Raw genomic sequence first — 26,443 nt, forward strand, 5'->3', positions numbered from 1 at the left:
ACTGTATATAAACCAAAGAATGAATTAATAGCAAACTGTCAAAATTTTAAGTTGTAAACACAAATGAATGAAAATCTTAAGTAATACAAATAGTGAAACAAATATGCAAGTATGAAAACAAATGTATGAAATTATCCTAGTATTTACAAAACATCCTAATTTTAAGTAATCATCCTTATAGTTAAATCGCTGTAATCAGTACAAATCAAAGTAACTGTAAACAAACTTAGCATAAATCAAAATGAAAAGAAAAACAAAATAAATAAATCTCAAAACCAAAATAAAAACTTAAAACATAACTGCTGAAATCAATAACACAAACATAATCAATTAGTTTTAAGTAATTGCAAATTAAATATGTACTCAATATAAAGAAAACATTAATTAAGAATCTAAGGTTGATGAATTGAAAGTATGAATCAAGTAAACTTATTAACTACAACAATTCATAAAGAAAAATGATATAACATATCTACTTAATAAGTTTTACAGTAAATTATGAATCAATGTTAATAGGTAAATGACACAATTTAAGCACATTTCTTTTAGTAACACTATCACCACACTTTATACTATACACTCTGGTTATCCCGTCTGGTCCAGGATGTTTGTTGAGTATGCGCCCCAGCATCCACTTCCCCGGAGGCATATTGTCTTGTTTTATTAATACAATATCATTAATTGAAAATTCTTTTTTAATTTTCAACCATTTAGGTCTTTGTTGTAATCTTGTTAGATATTCTTGTTGCCATCGATGCCAAAAATCATTTAAAAGTTTCTGTGTATAAAGCCATCTAGTATGTAAGTTAAAATTAATGTTAGTTAAGTTAGGTGTAGGAACAATTTTAAGGGCTTCTCCAACTAAAAAATGTCCTGGTGTCAGCGGGTCCACATTATCTACATCACTGTCATCTATTGGTGTCAACGGCCGAGAATTGAGACAAGCTTCTACTTGACACAAAAGTGTGCTCATTTCTTCGAATGTTAAATTTGTTGTCAAAACCCTCTTCAAATGACCTTTCATTGATTTGACTCCAGCTTCCCAGAGTCCACCGAATGTTGGACTGTAGGGAGGAATGAAATGCCACTGAGTACCATCCATAGCCAAGGTGTTTGCAGTTTGTTTATGTAATGATTCTAAATTAGCTTCATCTAGGGACTCCTTTAGTTCTCTATTTGCAGCAATAAAAGTTCTACCCTGATCGCTCCACATCTGAGCACAATGCCCTCTGCGCGACACAAAACGTTTGAATGCTGCAATAAAAGCTTCTGAAGTTAAGTCGCTCACCAATTCTAGGTGTATAGCCTTTGTAGATAAACAAATAAATATAGCAATGTAAGCCTTGCTTGTGCGAATGCCCTTGCCCTTGGACATGAGGATGTTGAATGGTCCCGCGAAATCTACGCCGCTGTTGAGAAAAGGTCGTGATGGAGTTACTCGCTGACTCGGTAGATCACCCATGAGTTGACTTCTTGTTTTGGCTCGAAGTTTTGCACAAATTAAGCATTTAAAAATATGTGATTTAACAATGCTTTTTGCTCTTATAATCCAATATTTCGTTCTCAAATATGAAAGCATGAGTTGCAATCCACCATGTAAAGTTTTTCTGTGTGCATCAGCTACAATAAGTGCGGTAAGTTTAGACTTGGAGTCGAGTATAATTGGATGTTTACTGTCTTCACTTAAGTTTGCATGACGCAATCTTCCTCCAACTCTGATAACTCTTTCTTTGTCAAGAAAAGGGTTCAAAGTTTTAAGGTGACTGGTTGGTTTGACATATTCATACATCATAATATTTCTTATGTCATCACTGAAATGTTCGCTCTGATCCTTTTTTATACAGATTAATAAAGCTTGATTTAATTCTTCTGTTGTAATGCTGGACTCTTTGTATTCCCTTTTTCTGAAATTTAGAAATCTTCTGCTGTAAACAATTATTTTTTGAAGTTCGTCTAGTGTGTCAAAATTATCAAAATCTAAAAATTTATTTGAATAGTTATCTTCAGTTTCCATGGTATTTAAACAAACTTGTACAGATTTCTTCTCTAAATGAGTTGATACAATGTTAGGTCTTGAAAATGTTATTGTCTTTTGTAGAAGCCATGAAGGGCCATTCCACCATAAAGTATTGTTTTGAAGTTCATCGACACTGCAACCTCTAGAGGCAACATCTGCCGGGTTCTCCTGAGACTTAACATGATACCATTGACTGTTGTTGATGTTGTCCAATATCTCCACTACTCGATTAGCGACAAATGGTTTCCATCTGTTTGGTTCTCCTAGCAGCCATGCTAACACAACTGAAGAGTCTGTCCATGCATAAACTTGATTTGATGGTATTCTCATTGCATTGGTTACATGGTGTAATAATTTTGCTAGTAGGACTGCACCACATAACTCGAGACGAGGTAAGGATATTGTTTTCACTGGAGCAACTTTATTATATTTTTGTTTAAGACCTGGTGACTTTTCTAATTTGCTTTCTAATTGTTTGAATCTTCTCAATGCTATCTCTTGACTATTTCCTTCCATGGATTTAGGCTTGTCTGTTTTGAAAGGTAATTGTACAATGTATCTGCCATTGCTACTTCTTGATGTTGTATTCTGAAATAATTCTTCACAAATTTGTTCATCTTGCGTTAATTTTCTTTTAGAAGTTGTATCTATTTCCCATAGTGATTTTAACATATCATCTAGGTTTGTAATTTGATGCATAACTATAATATTTTCTTGGGTTGATTGTAAACTATCATCTATTGTTCCAAAAATTATATAACCTAATGTGGTGTTTTGAGCACATGGTGTTCCCGGTGGGCCTCTTATAACCTCACTCAGTATTATTTGTGAATATACATCTACTCCCAACAGTAGGTCTACAGATCTTGAAATATTGAAACTTGGATCGGCTAACTCAAGTCCTTGTATGTGGGGCCAGTCGCTGTATTGCAATGTTGTGTTTGGTATTCTTGAAGTAAGTTGCCTGGAAATCACAAATGCCTTTATTTTGATGCTAAAATCTTTCATAAATCTGGAGCTTACTTCAATTTGAATTGATTCATTTATCCTTGACTTTACTGATCCCACCCCGATGATGTTTCCTTTTGTTGAATATCTCTTTGCCTTTAACAATTGAGCGGCTCGCTCGCTTATTAAACAACCTTGTGAACCTGGATCGATTAATGCTCTTAAAACAGTTGTGTATCCATCCTCGCTTTTAACAGCTACTATTGCCGTCCCTAATAAAACTGTTTTATTGTATGTTGTATGTGATTGTGAAGTCGCTACTGTATTAATTTGAATTGGTGTTTCTTCAACATTTGCATTTAAAACCATAGGTTGAGAATGATCTGCAATGTTACCTTGGGTACTCGCTGTGGGTGAATGATGAAGAAGCGTGTGATGCCGTTTGTGACAAATCCTGCAAGTGCTAGATGATCGACAATATTTGACAGGATGTCCTGGAATTAAACAGTTGTAACAGATGTTATTCTGATTGATATATTCTCTTCTCTTTTGTAGATTCATTTTTCCAAAACTTTTGCAGTGACAAAGTGCATGGTGTTCTTTACATAAGACACATGCTTTGAAATTTGTTGTAGTATGAAATGTGTGGACTGTATTTTTCTCCTTTGTAGATGATTGTAATAATTCGAGCGTTCTAAATTTAATTTCTAGAAACTTTTTTAAAATTGAAAATGTAGGTAGATCTCCGGAAACTTCCTTGCTTACATATTCTTCCCATCCCTTTTGTGACTCTAGATCTAATTTATTGGTAATTATATAAACAATTAGAGGGTCCCATTGGTCTGTATTAATGTTTAAATTATTAAGGCTATGGAGGCATTGGTTAGTGGTATCAAGTAAAGCTTTTATATGACTCACCGATGGACTCTGCAACTTTTTCTGGTTAAATAATTTCCTTAAAATAGATGTTACAATGAGACGTTTATTGTTATATCGCTGCCTCAACACTTCCCAGGCTTGATCATAGTTGTCCTCCGTTACTTGTATATGTTTTAGTAAATTTTCTGCTTCCCCGCTGACACTCAATTTTAAATATTGTAGTTTTTGTACTTTACTAATTCCATCGTTCTTGTGAATGAGGGAGATAAAAAGGTCTTGGAATGTTGGCCAATCTTCATAATTACCGGCGAATGTGGGTACTTCTATATTTGGTAATTTTACCTGCTGCTTCATACTTAGTGGGCTGCCGATAGCTGGTATGCTGCTGCTTTGGGGATGTGCTGGCTGAAGAAAATCTTTCATAGCTGCTTTACCTTGAATGTAGTTCTCTTCGCAGTCGACGAATACTTCGTTCTTGAAATACTCCAATGATTTTCTTTGTTCTTTCGTTACTATCCTTATTAAGCTGTTATGATTATTTGTGAAGGCGACCCAGTATTCTTGTAAGATCGACATTTTGGTTTCAACATATCCTTCGGTCAGACGACTTTTTGAAGTCTTCTTGAAATTCTCATAAATTCGGGTAATGTGTTGGCGTATGTCTTGGAGCACTGTTAATAATTGTTCTACGTTATCCATATTTTTTACCAATTTTTCTAATTTTGAATTAAACGCTGAATATTCGGCTCGATGAGGCCACTATGATGGTTGGATGTGGTTATGTTGGATCTTGAGAAGAGAAACGCTGTTACTTGTTCGAAATTTTATTAGCGACTCGCCATCTTTTACAAAAGTAATAGATAATTGAATAGATCATAGATCAATGAATCGATAGTTCGTTTACATTATTGATCATAGAGTAAATATCGATTATAAACTAACAACCAGTTATAGCTTTAAAAAGAAAGAAGAGACGAAAATACCTATTTGCCAACAGCTGATTACTCTCACAATCATTGGGTTTTGATGTTTACCTGTTACTTTAATTATATACCATACTAGCTTTTACCCGCGACTCCGTCCGCGCGGAATAAAAAATAGAAAACGGGGTAAAAATTATCCTATGTCCGTTTCCTGGCTATAAGCTACGTGCCCACCAATTTTCAGGCAAATCGATTCAGCCGTGCTTGAGTTATAAATAGTGTAACTAACACGACTTTCTTTTATATATATAGATGTATAATTCTGGCTAAAAGAGTAACTATTGGGAAATATAAAGATCGTAAGTAGATCCATCTCTTACGTAATTTGAAATGAACAATTAACAAATGGCTACAACAGCTTCTCGTAATTTATATCCATCTCGAAGCTCCATTAATAATATAACTGTTTTGCAAACTGTCAGACTGAATGTTTGGTGTAGTGTTTATTAAGATGAATTGTAGATTCTGAGATATACAATTTCGTTTTCCATGTCACACTACGACTACTTATTCTTGATACTTGCACATATTATATTTAATGGTCGAGCGAAATAAGTCCCTTAATAGTAAGAAAAATTTGCGATGGTTTATTTGTATGTCTGTGAGTAATTGTTTTAATAAAAGTGATATTAAAACCAGGTCGTTGCAGTTTAAAAACTTTGTGATATGCAGTAAAAAGCGGGTAGATTAAAAAAATTGAAGTGAACAACAAACATTGTTGTTTGTTTTTCTCAAGTGCAAGCAATCTCAGTTAAAATGGAAATGGTGTGATTATACAGGGTGTCCGCCGGCAGATTTTATACTTAAAGAATGAAAATAAAATAAACCATGAGAACTATCAAAGTTATTTATTGATCATATTACAGAAGAATAACGCGGATATTATTTTTTAAAGATAACTCCACTTAAATGACGTCCTTCTCGCTGCGCACACTCTTGCAATCTTTCCTTCATGTTGGTGAAAACTCGCTTGCAAAGTTCTGGACTGATAGCCGCAATCTCGCGTTCGATATTGGCTTGTAGGGCCTGTATTGTTGATGGCGAATCACTGTATACGCGAGATTTTAAATATCCCCACAAAAAAAAGTCGCAAGGACTGAGATCGGGAGATCTAGGGGGCCAGGGTATGTCACCAAATCGACTAATTAATTTTCCGGGAAAAAGCTCTTTCACCTTAGTCATTGTGACCCTAGCGGTGTGTGCGGTAGCCCCATCCTGCTGAAAATGAGTCCTATTATTGTAACTGACATGTTGATGCAGCTCCGGTATAAAAAAGTTGTCCAACATCGCGCAGTAACGTTCAGCGTTGACAGTTTCACCTCTACCGAAAAAATAAGGCCCAATAATCCCATTACCAGAAATGGCGCACCAAACTGTAGTCTTTGGGCAGTGAAGGGGCCTTTCATGGATCTCTTTAGGATTGTATGCGCTCCAATATCGCATATTCTGCTTATTTACGTACCCACCAATATGAAAGTGCGCCTCATCGCTAAAAAAGATGTTACATAATCGAGTAGGAGTGGAAAATCGTTCCAGAATGACTTCAGCATAATTCTTCCTTTTAATGAAATCATCTTCTTTCAACTGCTGGGTAACTTGAAGCTTGTATGGATGGAATTTTAATTGTTTACGAATAATTTTATGAACTGAAGTCTTTTTCACACCCGTTGATGCTGCAATCTTCCGAATAGACTTACGCGGGTTCTGCAAAATTTCCCTTCTTACAAGTTCTGCGTTTTCAGGACTAGTAACAGACGTTGAAGGTCCAGCTCGAGGCTTATTTTGCACTGATCCAGTTTTTCGAAACTTCTTTACCCACGCCCAAATCAATTGGTTCGATGGGCCATCGTTTAATCGTCGGATATCGAAGTGAGAACAAAACTTACGTCTAGCCACATTGACGGAATTATTGTTTGCGAAATACGCCTCGACCGCAAAGGCGCGATGCGCTACTGTCCACTGACTCATGGCTACTAAACAACCCGCAACAATGCCGCGTCGAACGATACCCCTCTCCCCGCTCCACCGCCTTCCCACTCGGCGAAACCGAAATCCAAAGTATAAACTCTTCCGGCGGACACCCTGTAAAACACCACGAAGATGTGATTGCAATTTTATCACATTTAGCCAGCAGTAAACTGCGAACTTGAACACTTTTTGTACACTCTACTTAGTAAGATATATAGTTCTATTCTTAACAGCTTAAATATATTATCTAAGAAACCAAAAACAACATCAAAATGATAGTGTTATTATTTTAGAAGTTGGCTTTACTCAGTAAAGATTGTCGAACATCAAACAAAATGTGATATAACAAGGCAAAGTAATGTAAAAACGTAACGCATCAAATTTAATGTTTGCCCATTTATCATGGATCATTGATGGATTGGTGTTTAAGGGAAGTCGCAGTCTTGACATTGACGTGTTGTAACGTAGGTAATTTAGAAACACTTGCTTAACTTAGTACTGATTCTGACATTGTGCTAGTAAATTAATATGCTTTTAAAGCCTAGAATTAAAGTAGGTACTCTATTATTAGAGAGGTAATAAAGTTAAAAAGTAGATAGTATGTGTATTCGGTCTACCATGGGTTGGAAGAAAAATGAGAACTGTCTCCTCTGTTAATTGAGAATAATCTAAATGAAGTAAAGTATCGTGAATTTTTTCTCTTTTCCTCTCAAATCTTGTGCGAAATCAGTAATTCCGATCTGGGCAGATCCGCACCTGTCAAGAAACATCAACTTAATGGCCGGCTTTTAGGAAACGCGGCTAAACGGTTTTTTTTTCCACTGAAATATAAAGATTTGAGAAGTTGCAAAGCTTATGACTTACTTCTTAAAAGGTTTTATTGCGAAATTAGAGGCTAGGTATAAGTTTTTTTTAGCTTACTAATTTCTGCTTAGATGCTGACAGCAGAAATAATTTAAAGGTCTATTGCCCTTTATATAATTTAACAAGAAATTAACCTTTTCATTGGTAAAGAACAAAACAAATACCATTAAGATTTTGAAGACCCAGTAGACCTCTGATAAATGCCTTGCAAAATTTTGTTATCATCTAAAATAGCAGTTAAAATGATCTATTCTTCAAAAGTACATAGAAAGTTCAAGTTCAAGTTACTTCAAGTTGCAGTCGCGACTCCCCGAGTGCTTGATGCGTCGCGCTACTTGTCTGCATTTTATTATAACTATTCTTGTTTTTATCTATCCCTGACTCAGTATGAAATGTGGTTAAGAAAATAATTTCTTAATTTAAATCTTAAAAAGTTAGATTGGTGCGTGGATTTATATGGACCTAAAGTTTTACCTAAACATTGTTGTTGTCTATTCGTTGCTTCGAACATAATTGTGTTTTATGTTTATGAGTAAATATATAAAATACACTATTTATGTAAGATTACTTTAGTGGCCAGTGTTCATACTTGCTTTTTATAGCTGTATTTTCGCTAGGCATTTTTACAGGGTAGGCGTAAATTCCATTTACAATCCCGGGTAATTCCCGCAGTCGTTACGTGGCCGTTGCGTTAGATTGGGTGCCCGGCAGGCAGCTCGGAAAGAGACATAACCGTTCCGCTGGACGCTCTGTGGAATCCCGATCGGGAAGAGGCAATGTTTCAATTTACTCCGGCGATCTTTACCAGTCGTATTGTATTTAAATGTTTGGGCTCATGACATATTGGGTTCTATACACAAATCCCTTAGAAGTTATTTTTCATGTGTTCTTCTTAAATCTTAAAAGAATGTTCATTATAAATGAACTCAGATTTGTTTACAGAGAGAGAGAGAGAGAGAGATGACTCTAGTTATTGTATGAATGAAATAGAACTACAATCGCAGCAATCGCGAGTTCTTCATGCACTAAACTTAATTTGTTCCTCGTCAATCTGCGCGAATTTTCAATCTGACATTCAAATCATGGGAACTGATATCGACATGCGACAAGCGACGCTGGTCGCCGATAGGTCAATGAGGCGATTTGCATGCAGCCGTTGTCCCCCCATTCCGGCTGCGATGTCACCGCCACCTGGCGGCACGGGCATGTTGATAGGTGACAATCTACGTCACATACGAAACACATCGAAACCAATAACACAAGTGCGTTGACTTAGAAATTGATTTTACTTTATTATTTTAAGCGGAGTATAATAGATATTTATTCCATACTTATTTCACTTTTGTAGTTTCATGTTCTAAACTAATTTTTCTACTGCAACTAAAAAATAATATTTAATACAAGAACTTAATAATGAATAAATAAAATTCGGTGATATAAAAACTTTTTACATGTACTTTATCTTTATAATAAAAAAAATGTGCGTTCAAAGACACATGTTGGATAATACTTTCGGATTAAGAAAAACCCTTCTCAAAGTCTTCTTTCAACTTCCTTTTAGTATCACGATATTACTGAACTGATTACTTATCTACCGAATCCTTTTGTACCTTTCTCAAAAGAAATTTGTTGTTTAAGAAGGTAAAGATAAAAAAGATTCTAAAGGATAAAGTGTTTCCTATCTTCAATTATTAAGTCGCATATCATTTTCTTATTTTAATTCCGATCCCATGGAACCGATTATTTGCTTTCTTATTTTGTGATATTAATAACAACTCCACTAATTTTATTTGCAGTCTTTTGTTTAGGAATAAGGACTATTACGTGCCAGTTTCATTTATTAGTATCCCATAACTTGAAATGAAAATTAAATGCCACTCATTTTGTATGGACCCATGTATGTTGTAATTCTAATGACGAGAATGTCCTTTCAAAGTAATATTGTCAATGAAATTAATCGTAATATACGCGAAGAGCTATTTCCATTTGAGGTGACATCGGACATAACATGGCGTACCATTGCGACCACCCATGGGCCTAATGGCTACTAATAATTCAGGGTGCGGGAACGTGGTAATGTTTTATTTCGTTTTGTACTGATATACATACATCAAAATGAGCTGAGTTATCGTGAGTTTCTGAGACCAAAATCTCCTTGTAAACCATATTGTTATTTCTGTTTTATCAAATGTAATGAGAGGCATGACGATATGTTTTATACAGAGATTTTTGGTCTCGGAAACCGAAGATAAATGAAACGGAAAATGTGCCTTTTTCTTAAGCCAATCTGAAATAAAATTAGAAATGTGTACTAGTTTTAAATTGAACGTAAATTTAATTTATGTATCAAATACGTTGCTCAGACAACCAATTGTGTTCACGACGCGTTATTTCTTTAGTCCGAACATTAAATCGTTTTATAATGAATCGGGCGGACGAAACCCTATCGTCGAGTCGGACTGGCAATTTGTCGGCTCAGATATTGCAATCTATCCAGATCACACGCTAGGCTTCATACGTCTAATACTACCCTAATGTATAAAGAAAACAAGAAATGTTACCAATACTGAATAAATGTAATATGTTTTTTATGTTACAGGTACTTAATCTGGTTTGGATACACAAAATTAAGCTCTAATTACAAGTAAGTCAATGTGTAAAGGATAGACAGACAATTTTATAGATTTATTCTCTACTATAATAAACAGATAAAATGTTATGTTAGTTTATTACTTTATATCCATTATCTATAAGTCGGTCATGTAAATTACAGAAATTATACTTGTGTCATTGTCCTTTAAGTGATTGGTAATTGAGGAAATTCTCTGCGGTATTTGGAGACCCAGTGACTCTGTGGTTTCAGTAAAGGTAATGGCAGTAGATGACTTGCAAATCATCTGCAATTAGATACATACTTAAAGCTTATAAATATCAAACCTCTTTAATATTGATAATTTTTTATATTTATTGAATAAAAACTGAATCGAAGGAATTTGGCCAAGTTGAAATACCCGAGGAAAAGACCTATTTAGTGTAGGTCTTTAAAATAAAAGATAAAGTGTAGAGTTGTTTAATTAAGAAAATGTTTTTCTGTGTTTTTGTCAAGCAATTTTTTAAGAATTTTTTATATTGCGAACATTTTATTTCAACGCCATCTGTCGTCAAAGATGAGTTTGCTGTTTCGTTCATCTCGCTGAGATGTGTTTGTATATGTTTTTCGAAAGATGGCTGAAAACTTTATTAGAAGTAAATGTGACAAAAATCAAGTGAATCAATGTTTGAAAGCACACTGCCCTCATCTAAATAAAACGAAGAAATTAAATGTTATTTTCATTATAGAATAAAAATTCTTTAAATTTAGTAGAATCCAAATGTATTCGTCCATTCGTTGGTTGGGATCGTTGCAGACGAACTTTTATCGTCCAATCCGTATCAACAAGGGCAGTATTAAGAGCGCCAGACACCGATATACATGTTTGCGTAGACGTATGAATGTAGAAGAAGCGAGGGAGATGTGTTAGGACCGCGACAAATAAAGGTCTGTGGTCTCTGCCTACTCCTCTGGGTTAGGGGCGTAAGTCATGTTGTTGTAGTTATATATCACAGCTATAATCATGCGTTAAGTTTCGAAAGCCATTATAAAATTCGTGTTTGAAATTCAAAATCGGCTTCCATTCCATGTCTATTATATCCTTTATAATGAAATCATTTCCATATTATATGAAATTCAATTTATTTTAATTACTCATTGTTCTCATCGCGGAGAAACGTTTTCAACGAAGCGTATTAACGTGTTTTATGTATGTTTACGTAATAAGTCATATTTCTTGGTGTAATTTGGTGTAATCTTAGAAGGGTTTAAGAAACACTCTAAACCTCTTATAAAAATGTATACACAACTATAAAACTTTCAAATTAATTATAATTTATTGGATTCATGTTTAAATACAGTGTTCTTATTTAAATTAATTTGTAGAGATATGAAATAGTGTATCTCGTCTTTGTTTGCTTTTTTCTTACTCATCAAGCAATACTCCCATCAACGTTTCGAAAGTACGATAGTAAAACGACCTCAATAAAAAATATTCGTTTAATATTTCTCTCTGTTTGTTCAAACTTTCAAGCTTTAGAAGTGGCGAGAGTTTAAAAGTAAATATGGACGCAATTAAATTTTTAAAATACGTTTAATATGTGTGTTAGTAAAATTAATTTAATAACTCGGAATCATGATGAAAATGACCCTTAAGCGTCTAATTATTTTTAATTATGAGAACTATTGTAATGCATATATTGCAGAAGGTTCGCGGAATTATCTTTCTCATCCATTATTCAATTGGAGCTGCCAGGGACATTCCTATAAAGTATTTCATACTATAATTAAGATGGAACCTTTTTTTTACCAAGGTAGTACTTGAGTGTAGGTCCGACACACCCATTTACTACTAACATTTCCTTCTAAAGACAATTACTAAAATTCTTTACAAATATAATTTTTATACTCTTAAAAGTATAATAATAATAATTAAAAGTGTCATTAATCTTATAAATATAAAAGAAAGTCGTGTTAGTTACACTATTTATAGCTCAAGATCGGTCGAAGTGATTTAGCTGAAAATTGATGGGGAGGTAGCTTAGAACTAGGAGACGGACATAGGAACTTTTTTATCTTGTGTGCATTTTTTTTATTCCGAGCGGACGAAGTCGCGGGTAAAAGCTAGTATATTTGAATAAGATCATGTTCAAAGTTTCATTTCTTCTCTCCGTAAAAATTTTTCTAAATTCTATGCAGTTTAAATCAAATTTCTCTTAACCAAGGGAATGTCTTGAACGCATTTATGTAATAGAATATGCCGTTAATCTGAAACTCAAAGTAAACTCGACCTCGAATTTCCATTGCTCTAACTAGCCAGCACGTAAATCTAGACGCGCTAAGTGCGGCAACACCATTAGGCGAGATCGTGAGCCCCCGGGAGAGGTCAACTGCTGACGATGCTCGCTACGCCGCTACTTTATTGACATTGACAAGCGTGTATTTAATGCTTTTATATATATTTAATATTTCACTTTAAACGTTTTGTTTTTACGTCTTTGTGTTAAAAAATCAATGTATATGTTGAAAAAAAAAAGATATATTCATACAATAGTATGCGAGAATGCAAAGAATATAACAACCACATGGCTCATTTAAAACTTTTTTTAATACTACAATGTAGTAAACGAGCGAGCGGCCTATAGACATCCGAATCTCAGATGCGTTGCCTATCTCCAATTGACGAAAGAGGTAACGTGCCGAAAGAGAATGTTTCCTCTTTCTATGCGTTCCCTCCTCCGTCAAATTCACTTCCCTTTCCTATCTTTTCCTTATAAGAAAAGGGTAGGAAGGGGAAGTAGACTAAAACTAATCTTCCGAACGCACACTTACCGCGGAATTCGTTCCACTTCACGGCTGTCTTCAACGTGGTCCGTGGTATTGTACCGAGCGAGCCGACCAATTCGTATAACAGATGTTGTAGCTGTATCACTGTTAAGTGTTCATTATGTCTTTATTCATATACAGTAGTGTTACATTGTATATTGTGTTCTTTATACATTGATCAATCAAGACGCTCGTATCGTATTTTAAGTTCAACACCTCCGTTATATGTAAATGTTATTAATGAACATTTCCATATGTAAACAGCAAAATGTGAGCGAAAGCCTGAATGAGACCGCATTGCGACGTTCAACCTCCAGCTGAGATGCTAAGAACACCGCAACCGTTTCCCATTACAGCTATGTCTGATTTATACTAACAAAACATATACTTAACAACTTCACAGCAACATCTGGATTCTACAGAAACTGAATACATAGTTTATTTGCTTCTACTAATGTGTGCTTCAAACAACATTTGAACAACGAACGTGCTGTACTTTAATTACTCTATGGACAATCAAAAGAGTTGGGTGCAACTCATAAGACTTAATACAAAGTTCAGTGATTTCTATAGATTTAAACTTCAATTCTATTGTCATTCGAATTTCGACTGAATGCCGGTCATTTCGTACACGGTCGCGGGGCAACAGGACCATATGGCATGCCTCTAACAAATTCTTCACTTCACAGCGGGTCATTGTTGCGTGACCACAAACTATTAAAAGATAAACGAATAATTCACTGCTTTAATTGTGGATTTTGTCATTCACGAATCGTACAATTTAGCCTTTTATCTGGTAAAAAAGATAAGTTTGTTTTGGTAGTTGAGTGTGGTGTAGAAGTAGATAATTGAAATTTAAAATAAACTCATTAAACGTGGATTTCTGAGATCAAAATACTCGTTTAAAACATATTGTAATTTCTGTTTTATTAAAGACTAGCTTTTACCCGCGACTCCGTTCGCGCGGAATAAAAAAAAATGCACACAAGATAAAAAAGTTCCTATGTCCGTCTCCTAGTTCTAAGCTACCTCCCCATCAATTTTCAGCTAAATCAGTTCGACCGATCTTGAGTTATAAATAGTGTAACTAATACGACTTTCTTTTATATATATAGATAACTAGCTTTTACCCGCGACTCCGTCCGCGCGGTATAAAAAAAAAAGAAAACGGGGTAAAAATTATCCTATGTCCGTTTCCTGGTTCTAAGCTACCTGCCCACCAATTTTCAGTCAAATCGATTCAGCCGTTCTTGAGTTATAAATAGTGTAACTAACACGACTTTCTTTTATATATAGAAGATGACAGTGATGACAATATATTTCATATACTGAGTTTTGTCTCAGAAACCAACGGTAAATGTTTAGATACATGTGAATTAAAATAGACGTAAGATTTTTTTTTTGTATACATTTTAAATGAATGTTTAATAATAGATAAATGAACTGTAAAAGTGAAATAAAGTATTGTTTTAAAAATAAATAATTTTCTTCTTAAAGCTATTGTCTCGTCCTACCTGGAAATGATGTGGGTCAGTAGGTGAGATGCATTTGGCGACGCTTGTCTGTCTCTACTCCTTGCTCCGTGCTACTACTCTTAAAGTATTATAAGGAATTTCTTCCACTGTAATATATTATTTTGTAAATAAAGTAAACTAATTTTTCGATAGTTGTTACTGAAACAATGCCTCTCAGTCTTGACTGCATTGAGTATGCAGTCAAGATTTACATTAAGGAACTAACCGTTGGTTTTTGAAACCAAAATCTCAGTATAAAACATCTTTGACAAAATAAAGTGGCGGTTCTTAGCAATCAATGGCAATAAAAGTATGGAGTCTATTAGTTACTTATTTAATTTTTTTATTTATACTTGATTTTTTTTTAATAATTCAAAAAAATATTAAAATCAATAGAAGTTTTAAACTAGTAATTAGATCATTGTGCACTCGTGCGTAGTAAAAAATAAAGTGGCTGTACAAAGCTACAAAAGTGTTTCAGTTTTAATTTAGTAAAAGCTGTGTGCGAAGTGAAGGCGGCTTCTTGATGTAATTAGGTCCGTCTGTGAAGCGCAGTAAGTATGCGGCTACTATTGAAGTGTACAATCGCGAACCTTCCCGGTGTTCCACCTCTAGGGCTATAGTCGTTTAAACGTTTCGTACGCATTGAGACTACGACGCGGAAACAATAACCAATAGGGTGCAGCCTTTAACTCTAATGTTCGAACACGGTCTGTGAATGGTCAGCGTTGTAACAATAGACTCAATAAAAATATTATTTTCTTTGTTGTCGTTCGAAACGAAAGCAGCGTTACTTCGGACTCCATTAATTCATTTTAAAATTATTCTGTTTTAAAATAACAACGTAAATCATCGGAAGTTTTAATTTTTTTCTACCAATATTTACTTAGTCATATGATAATTATAAATTAAAAAAATTAAAGTATGTTTTAGAATTATAAATAACAATAAATATTTATCATTTTAGCAACATAATATTGTATAATTTACCTTGTGTAATCTTTCTTGGAAACATAATTATGATTTAAAATTTAACCTGATTTAATAAATTTATTTGAGTTCAATTAAATTATATTATTTTTAGTGACATAACATGTGTCATGTCGAATGAAACGACGAGCTTAAAACATTAAATAGACGCTATAAAATAAACTTGAATATGTTTGATTTTGTTAAGGAATGATAGTATTCGAGTATATAATAAAAAATCATACTTAGAGACTCTTTTCTGTGTGGTTGTGGTATTTCACTGATCGAGCCGTCTCACTTGTTGATGTTGTCACGCTAACAATTAATACCAAAATCATAATAAGCGCTCTCGCAGCAGCTTTATAATTTAAATTTATAATTTCACGACTTGATAATCGCCCATGATTAGCGCATGCCTATCAAAAGGTGATACATATTTTCAAAATGTCTTAAGTCATTAATAAAATATGTTTAATGATTACTTTAACCAAGATATGTAGACCATACTATAACATTGAAAAATATATGATATGATATAAGAGAATCTTTTTTGATTCTCCGTTCCGCGTAGAAAGTACCATTTACTTTGTTCTAACATTGCAGTTATGTTGCAATTTAGATATCACGACAGTTACCCTTTATCTTAAAACCCGCCTATCGTGTCTGATCAGCCGAATCCGCTGAATGATAATAAAATCTTTTACAAAGAAACATTTCTCCTTGGTATCAGATGCAACAAATTATGTTTTATACGGCTGTGTGATCATTAGAATACGGATCGGATTATGATGTTTTTGTTACGGGATAGACTACAAAAAATATTATAGGTGTTCGAAGAAAAATATTTTGCTATTTGCAGTTTATGACAGTCTAAATTACTATTTAGAAAAATATTTGCAAAATTTTCGAAGAATGCCGCAGCAATAACAAAAGATTACTATCTTGTTATTGCTGCGGCATGCTTGTATCATTGTTTACTGTAGAAGCATTTACTACTTGCACCTGTTGAGGCGGCTTTTTACCAAGTGCAACTGATTCAAGGAATAAAATAAAATAGACGTGCCGGGTTGCCAATGTATGAATATTGCATGCCAAGTAAACATTGAATAGTTAATATAAATATATTTCAGTATTAAAAAAATCATTATAGTGAGATTTTACTGTAACTATAAATGCAAGCGTTTATAAATTTTCAGTGAGTAAACTATGGTATTGACTCCTGGTTAAGTAAAAAATATAATTATTTTTCAAATCATTTTAAAGAGGAAAGAAAGGTTGTTTTTGAAGAATGATACATAAAATGTGAGTAACATAGATTCAGCGTCTTCAGCACATTATCAAAATCTTTGATAATGTGCAAACTATAGCCATAATAGGTGTTTCATACATGTGCTGCGAAAACTGGAAATATAAAAAAGATAAACAATATTTAAGAACATGTCAATATCTGTAAAAAGTATAAACTGTAGTTGTTTGTCAACTTGTTATGATTCTGAATAAAATTAAAAGTATACAAGAAGTTGTAAGAGATTTTTATTTTTTGTGCGGTTGTTTTGTCCTAACTGCTATCGTAAAACAATAAACAATTTTAAAATGAAGCACCCGTAATGCCGCTCAGGTGCGCTAAGCCTAAACAATAAGAATAATAATTGTAATTACCATCTGTCCGGGGGATTTTAGAATTCACAAAAAGTGTTCCAACTAGTTTAGTTGTAAAAAATGAACACTTACACTAAGAGATGTGCGCGCAAATTACAATATTAATATTGATATCCTGTGATTCGCATCATCGCGTTTATACTTTAATTTATTAAATACATATTTTTAAGTATAAAAATAAAACAAAAATAATTAATTCTTTAATCTCACTAATTCATTCATTCAATTAAAAAAGTTTTGGGATGGATGGATGGATACTTACAAAAGATATCTTAAAGAAACTCGATTAAATTCCGCCTAGATGTAGAATTTAATAACAAGCTTTTTTTCTCAATTCCCTGCGGACAAAATTTCGGACCAAAGTTAAAGATGAACTTAAGCTAAAGATCGAGCAAAGAGTCAAAGTATAAAAGGTTGACATATGATTAAGCTTAACTGTTACTACATACTAAGTTTGTTAGTAATGGTAATGGTAAGGCCTTTAAGGTTTTCTTTATTTAGATTTAAATAAAAAGCTTATTCGTATTTCATTCATTTTATTATATAATAAATATGGTTAATAATTATAAAGTGTATTATTGGGTTGACATCGTTTTTACAAAATGTTTAGGTTCTTAACATTAACATTTAAATAAATTATAACATGAATCTATATAAATAAAATTGAAATAAATATATTTTATACTAATATACGAGTACTTTTTATATAAATATTAGAAACATACGATTCCTATGTTATACGTATGTTTCTAGTATTTTGTCGGTCCACCATTCGCAGCTATGACGGCATCGCACCTATCTCGCATAGAGAGGACTATGTTTTGACATAAGTCTGATCCTCTAAATGATTCCCAAATTTTTTCACAGTGGGCTACTAGCTCTTCTTTGCAGCGCTCATTTCTACTGTCCCACTTTTGGACCATGAGCGCCCACAAATTTTCAATCGGGTTGAGATCCGGCGACTTTGATGGCCACGAAACCGTTTGAACTTCGCTATGAGACTCAAACCAGTCCCTGACCACGCGCGCACGGTGTATCGGACAATTATCTTGTATGAAGTTAGTATCTGATTTATTTTGGGGCTGCTGCGCAACACGCAACGGCATGATTCGTACTCGATCTAACAGCGAGCCTTCGTTCTCGTAGCGCTCCACCCACCGGCGTACTGTAGCTCTCTGTAAAATAACTTTTATATTAAACGAAAGACAGAAAAATTAAAATTAAAACATATATAACGTAATATATCTGTAATTCCAACTGTTGCATCTGATTTTTATTTTAGATAATATGTTTATAAATTGATTTAATAAGTTAACTAAATAAACAGATATTTGTATATTTAACCATTATAAGACAATTGAGAAAGGTCTTGTTATTAAGTCTAGGCTAAAAAATAGTTTTAGATAAGAAGTGTTTAAGTATATAAAAAAGTCAATGTGGTTTGTGATATTTTTTTCTTTTAAGATTTTTTAATTTACCTTGCGTTGCCGGTTATAATTTACATTGGGTTAAGCTAAACCTAAGGTTATAAATATATTTGTATACACATATAAATTTGAAATATTTACGCTGTGTAATCTTTACATTACGAACTTACGGAATTGCTGATATTATGGCTTTTAATTAAAAATCGATATTATCAATCTATTATTACATTATTTCCAAAAACATATAGTATATAGTCTAATATGGCATATTCAAAAACATGTAGTTTTTAGTTTTTGAACGATAACTTGTAACAATCAGAGAACACTAAGTGGCAAGCAGATATAAACGTGTTCAAAGTAATAACGCTAATAAAAAAAAAAAAAACCTACAATGAATCAAAGTAATAAATACAGTTCTTATTTATTCAAAAGTTTTGAGTTACATATTTATAACTAAGAGGTCTGAGAGGTGGCGCTGCTAGTGTAAACAGCGGGAATTGTGAGCTGCGCGAATTTAAATCGTAAAATTGATAAAATCAAAGTGTTTGCTACCAACAAGTGTTAAAGTTTAACATCGAAGTCCATAGTTAACGCGCGAAATAAGCAAACAGTGCTATAAAAACATTTATAGTGGAAATAAGACTTTAAAGTGCATAACGGTCGTACAGTGCAGTTAAAAATTCAAGTGGAGCATAAGGACAAAGTTTTTCTTCGTTAGTGCGTGTTAAATGCTAAAAAGTGTTCAATAACCGTAATATATGATTAAAAGACATTATTTGAGAAGAGTGTAAAAGTGTAAAAAACATTTTAAATGTGAACTATGCAGAATCATCGTCTTTACTTATTAAGTTTACCGCCATCTATCGTCGAAGAGAAACAAATTTATAAATAATCAATATCATTCACTTCGACTAACGACATCTAGCAATATTTTAGCAAACTAAAGCACTTAACACTGCTTACAGAGAAACGAACTTTCAATCGTAGTAATTAAGTTAGCCGATAGAGGTCTCCAAAATGTCAAGCGAAATACTAACTTTAGAAAAATTAATCAAAGACTTACGAGTCGATCTTAAAAATGATTTGCAAGAGCAGTTAAATAATTTTGAATCAAAAATCTCAAGGAATATTAATGAAATTAACGAAAAACTCGATTCCAATTTTGCTGATATACAAAAGCAAATTGAAAATATTAAAGAAAATAATAAAAAGCAAGACTATAGAATATTACTATTGGAAAAACAAATGAGAGTTAATAATGTTATATTTTTTGGAATAGAAGAAAACGAGAAGTCATACGAAGAGTTAGAAAAAAACATTAATATTATTATTACGAATATGCTTAAGGTGGATTGTAATAAAAACGACTTAGGACTAGTAAGAAGAATGGGAAGAAAAAGTGAAAGCAAAAAAAGGCCGGTAAACGTAACTTTTACAACATATGGCAAAAAAATAAACGTTTTGAAAAATAGTAGATACTTGAAAGATACAGGCATTTATCTGAAGGAAGATTACCCGCCTGAAATATTAGAAACCCGTAAGTCTCTGCAAGAACAACTTCATAAGGCTCGGAACGATGGAAAAAATGCTTTTATAAGATATGACAAGTTAGTAATAAAAGATTCACCTACGTCCCCTAATGTAAAAAATAGTAATGTCTACAATTCGAAAAAAAGAGAACTTGAAGTAACTCCGCCAAACTTAGCAGAAGACACACGGACACTCCAACAAAGAAAAAACCAACAAATTGTTAAAAGAAACAGAACACAAAAACAAAATCCATCTTCCCCCAACCCTATTCTTAGCTATATAAAAAGCACTAAAGATAAAAATAATCTAAAATCTCCCTCAGAGACTCAAAATGAAAATTAGCAACTAGCCAAGCCTCTTCCGAACGTACAATATATACAAAATCAAAAACGAAAAAAAGTAAATCATTTATCTATCCCTCCCCCAAAACGGCTTGTCACCGCGGGGGTTGTAGACTATAACCCTCCAGAAATTAAAATAAAAAGAAAAAAATACTATATTGCGACTTTCAACGTCAGGTCATTAGTAAATGAAACAAGAATAATAGAATTAGAACATGCAATCTCTCAAATAAAGTGGGATATTATTGGCTTATCGGAAACAAGACGAGAAGGAAATGTTATAGAAGACAGAGGATCTTACTGGCTCTATTGTTGCGGCATCAAAAGTGGCCAGAAAGGCGTAGGCTTCCTTATTAAGAAACAAAAGGATATTGTAGTGAAAAACTTCACTGGTTTCTCTGACAGAGTTGCTACTATTGCTGTGGACATCGAAGGAAAGCCTTTTACCATCTTACAAGTCTATGCGCCAACAACTAATGCCAATGAAACTGAAATACAGCTATTCTACGATTCTTTAGAAAGAGCTTTTACAGAAAATACTCAAAACATAATATTTTTAGGTGATATGAATGCAAAAATAGGCGTGCCTAAATATGAAGAAAATTCTGTAATGGGGAAATATGGGTACGGAAAAAGAAACAAAAGAGGAGAAAAATTTATACAATTTTGCTTAAAGCACCAACTTAAAATTGTAAATACAATGTTTAAAAAGTCGCACAAGCTAAGGTGGACATGGAAAGCACCCGGCGGGCACACAAAAAACGAAATAGATTTTATAGCAACAAATAGACCTACACTAGTTGAAAACATTAACGTGGTCAACTGTCTTAAACATCCCAGCGATCATCGTCTCGTGCGTGCAACATTTACAATAGAAACCTCCAAAAAATCAAGAACGGCGTACAGTAAACTTAACACAAAATATATAGATCTTAATAAGTATAAACACGAACTCTCCAGCTACAAGCACAATGAAAACCAACCCGTCCAGGCACAATACAACGATTTAGAAAAACACATCATAAAAAGCTCCACACTATCCTGCATCTCCAAAAACAAAAATAAAAATCAGCATATAATAACACAAGAAGTTATCGATCTTAAAGAACAAAAACATGTGCTAAAAAACAAAACATACAAAACCAAAGAAGAAAAATATCTACTTAGCTTACTATACAGGAAAATACATAAGAAAATTCGAAAAAATTTACACCGGTACAGACTAAGAGTCATAGAGGAACACTTAAAAAACACAGGGGCGGTTAAGAAAGCTTACAAACAGCTTTCGACATCAAAACAAATGATTAGCCAGTTACAAAACGAGACAGGCTCTTTTTGTACTAATAGACAACATTTAATGAATATAGCCACTAATTTCTATAGAAAGTTATATGCGAAATCAGGTCATCTTTCCCCATTAAGCAACCATACTCCTATTATGAATAAAGAACCAACACCATGCTTTATTACAAGTGAAATAGAATCCACAATAAATAACCTCAAAACAGGAAAAAGCCCAGGCACGGACGGAATCACCAATGAGATGATCATCGCAGGGAAAGATTTTCTTATCAACCCACTTACAAAATTATTTAATCACATCTTGAGAACCAAAACAATACCGAAACAATGGACTAGTTCTGAAATAATCCTGCTATTCAAAAAAGGTGATCCTAAATCAATATCAAACTACAGGCCTATAAGCCTAATGTCGTGCCTGTACAAAGTCTTCTCATCAACTCTATTAAGACGATTATCAAAAATTATAGATGATAACCAACCGGTCGAACAAGCAGGTTTCATAAGCGGCTTCTCGACGGTGGATCACATCCACACTCTTAAACTCATAATTGAAAAATATACAGAATACAATAAACCTCTCTATATTGGCTTTATCGATTATAGCAAGGCTTTCGATTCAATTTCACATGAGTCAATATGGCAAGCACTATCGCAACAAGGGGTAAACGAGGACTACGTGGATATTATTAAAGAGATTTACCGCACAAGTACTGCAAATATAAAATTAGAAAGCCATGGTCCAACTATTAAAATTGAAAAAGGGGTGAGACAGGGAGACCCAATGTCCCCGAAACTTTTTATAGCGGTCTTGGAATATGTATTCAATAAACTAAATTGGAATGAAATGGGCTTAAAAATAAACGGTGCGTACTTGAGTCATTTAAGGTTTGCTGATGATGTAGTACTACTATCGGAAACCCCCCAAGAACTAGAAGTTATGTTAAATTCACTTGCTGCACAAAGTAACTTGGTGGGATTAAAAATAAACGAAAGTAAAACTAAGGTAATGACAAATAGAGAGCATGTCCGTATAAATTTGGAAAACATTCCTCTAGAATACGTCGAAGACTACATTTACTTAGGTCATTTGATTTCTTTCAAGTCGGGGACAGATAAAGAGATAGATAGAAGAATAAAAAGAACATGGAACAAATATTGGTCTCTAAAAGACATATTTAAAAGTAAGATCCCCACCGAACTAAAGACGAAAGCTATGAACATTTGTCTACTGCCCTGCCTCACGTACTCGAGTCAAACCTGGCCTTTAACTAGAAAAAATCTCGATAAAATTAAGATATGTCAGAGAGGCATTGAAAGAAGCTACTTAGGACTTAAAATAAGAGATAAAGTTAGAAATACGGTAATCAGAAAACAAACAAAAGCTAAAGATGTGGTGAAATTATTATTACGACTTAAATGGAAATGGGCGGGACACACGCAAAGAGTAAAAGACGAAAGGTGGACAAAAGTAATAACTAACTGGTTCCCCATCAACAACAAAAGAAGAAAGGGTCGTCCACATTTAAGGTGGTGCGACGATATCATAAAAATTGCTGGTAACAGCTGGACCAGACTAACATCGGACAGAAAGACATGGAAGAATCTGGAGGAGGCTTTCACCGCTCTAGGCGGCCCTTACACAGAAGATCAAGGAGAAAACTCACACTAACCATACTAATTTTAAATAATAAGTTTAGCATATACAGAAACTAACAAAACTAACACATTTCTTATTGGTAGTAAATATTAGCATTATTTTACTAGTAATAGTTTATTGTTCGAAAATTAGGTTTAATAATATGTAATTATAATATGTAACTGTGTTTAAGGGAAAATAAAGCTATCTTTATCTTTATCTTTAACTAATCAATTACGTTTCATTGTCTATAAAAACATATTACTTACTGCAACATTAAGTTCATCCGCTATTTGAGAGATGTTGAAACCTTCCCGATGCAAAACGATGATTTGTTCTCTTTCTTCAGCAAGAAGATTACGCGGCATTATGTTAAATGATTACAGATTAAGTCCAGGGTTCTAGCACAGGTAAACGTAAGGCGATCTATCAGTCCGGAAAACAAGCAGAGGTCACTAATAGGCACAAATCACAAAAGTCCAAAAAACAAACAGAGGTCGTAAAACTTAAAACGCATAACAAAGACAGCGGCAGTAACAACACGCAGGGATGCAGAGCAGTACGCAACTGATTGTTTTTACTATTATCCAGTCGCTTGCGCAACTCATTGCTAACTCATTGGCTATCCGTAAAAAGGGGGCGGAGTTTGTTTCGTTGCACGGTGCAAGGCATATTTTCGTTAAGTGGAACACCGGGAATTTCCGCCATTGTACAGATAGTCGCTCGCGTACCACTTTAACGCATACGTATAAATTTAACTGATCAATTAGGGTTAGTTTTACTGTTGAAATAATTGAGATAAACTACAATATAACTACAAATAATAAGTAAAATTTATGAAATTCTGACGGTATATTTCGTATAACTTATGTTTTGCAGTCTGTACCCTAAGCTAAATATTAAAAAACTTTCACTTTATAATGTGTATACGGTAATTGGAGCTTATTAAAGCGTTTGTTCTTACTTTCTCTTTATTGTTTTCTTCTTTGATTTAAAAGGAAACTCATTTTAAATTCATATATCTCACTATTGTGCATTATGAGCTGTACCGTTTATGCTGTGAAAGTGGAGATGAATAAAGTTCAGAATAAATTGTATCCATTGTTTGTACAATATAACCTTGTATTAACTTTTCGTTATGAAAATTTCTTATAATTTATAAACAATACATTATAAATCGTTTAATACGACATCGAATAATATATACCGGTTATAGCGACTGTATGTATTGACGACTGAGTTATTCGATGACCTTTTGGGGTTAACAAAATATTACAAAATTAATTATTAAAACGACACGAGTACACTATTGCAATCTTGTATAAATATACATTTGAATCTCATTGATTGCAAGTCTATTTGCTAGCAACGCTAAGTATACACGAGGGTAGAATAGTAGGACATTGCAGTACTGATAGTGTTTGAACACATCCGAGAAAGAATAGTACACGTTTAAATAATGTGTGCGTTAACAATAGAAGTACTGCATTGTTAACTGTTGTGTCCTCGTGTGAAATAGCATAACGTATGCATTCTATTCTTGGTCCAATAGGAGCAACCACTTCGACTGTTAGTTCTCTGATAAATTTAATTAATCTGGGACTATTGTAGTTGGATATGCAAGATTCTAGTTGCCACTACAGCGCAGTTTACGGTTTAACTTTGTGTTGTTGTTCTAACAGCAAAAGTTGTACAAATACATTATTACTATTGTTGAAAGTACAAGCCTTATATTTATTTATTTATTTATTTATTTATTTGAACATTTTGCCTTTTCCAGGCGTCGTTACATATAATTTTTTAACATACAATACAAATTAGTTATTACTAGGAATTACTAAACTATTACATTAGATAGAAAGTAAGAAAGAAAGAAATACATTTAATATACGTTACCTATTTATTGCCTTATGTGTGCATGCTTATTAGAGTTTAGTTAGAGGTTAAATTGTTTTGAATTTTTAAAGTATTCTTCTATAGTGTAAAAACATTTCTTTATTAGACAATAATAATAATAATAATAATAATAATAATAAGACATTTAATCCGTTCAAAGACATTACAACACTTATAATACAATTAAAACATTAAAAGAAAATAAAACCTAAAGAACACTAATATAATTAAAACTAAGGACACGAAAAGTAATGTACATTAAAAAAATAATAATAATAAACAAATTATAACTAAGCGTTGCAATGCAGAACAGATAGGGCCTTTGCTCAGCTGTATGTTTCTTTGCCATGGGGGCAGAAACACTGATATTCTGAACTCCGCAGCACGTCAGTTACAGCAGGTGATAAAATAAGAGAAGTATAAATATTCCTTTACAATTTAAAGAGCAGTCTAATGTTTTTAGGATAAATTCCGAGACCAACCTATAATCATGATAGTATGTACATCTGCTAATACTGCTAAATAAAATAGTAATAATAATAAAAAAATAATAATATAGTAACGTAAATAAAAAAAATGTATTTCCATTTATCATAATAAAAATTGGAAGCAAAAAAAAAGCAAAAAAAAAATAAAAAAAGAGATTCGACGGAGGTTCTACAATAAGTACAAGTATTAGAAAATGTTTTAATTTTTATATTAATTAAAAATTATATAAATTTAAAGGTATTAATTTTTATTTAGAAATTGCGAGAATTAGGAATAAATCTTTCGTACCACGAGCCAATTTATGTATAAAAAAAAGCTTTAGTCAAAGCCTAACCTGATAGTGACTCTGGGTAAGGTAGTATCGTTGATAGAACAGCTGAAAAACTTAGTATTATATATCTCATTTACTGTATGTAGAATGTAACATAGCACGAGTATCTTTCCTGAGAAATGAAATTTTATAGCCATAAAAGAATTGACATCAACTAACCGTGTAATATTCATTACTTGCCTAAAATGTTTATACAGTGTTACTTCAAATGCCAGGTCATTAACATACGAGTTATGCAAATTATAAGCGGGCTCGTCGGCCACTTGCATTGCGA

General features: G+C 33.3%; 2 protein-coding genes across 3 annotated transcripts in view; one reads left to right on the plus strand and one right to left on the minus strand.

Moving 5' to 3' along the window:
* Positions 1-26,443, plus strand: part of LOC106709535 (liprin-alpha-1) — a 97,096-nt gene that overhangs the window by 34,900 nt on the left and 35,753 nt on the right. The window lies entirely within an intron of this gene.
* Positions 2,169-4,589, minus strand: LOC123721380. 2 transcript variants are annotated; one of them, XM_045679967.1, is made up of 3 exons: positions 3,884-4,588; positions 3,361-3,459; positions 2,169-2,981 (listed from the first exon to the last, which is right to left on the minus strand). In XM_045679967.1, exons 1-3 carry the CDS (start codon positions 4,541-4,543, stop codon positions 2,913-2,915), a joined length of 828 nt encoding a protein of 275 aa, XP_045535923.1. In that variant the 5' UTR covers positions 4,544-4,588; the 3' UTR covers positions 2,169-2,912. The 2 variants fall into 2 exon arrangements, with proteins under 2 accessions (XP_045535923.1, XP_045535922.1); XM_045679966.1 differs by having other exon boundaries at positions 3,361-4,589.

This window comes from Papilio machaon, chromosome 11, assembly GCF_912999745.1.
Source record: "Papilio machaon chromosome 11, ilPapMach1.1, whole genome shotgun sequence".
Lineage (NCBI taxonomy): Eukaryota > Metazoa > Arthropoda > Insecta > Lepidoptera > Papilionidae > Papilio > Papilio machaon.

Bases quoted from the DNA above. Each gene is read 5' to 3' on its own strand.
- LOC123721380 (XM_045679966.1), bottom strand. From the start codon at position 4,543: ATGGATAACGTAGAACAATTATTAACAGTGCTCCAAGACATACGCCAA. The intron at 2,982-3,360 runs GTAACATTGCAG...TGTGATTTCCAG, and splicing joins ACCCACAGCGAGTACCCAAG to GCAACTTACTTCAAGAATAC.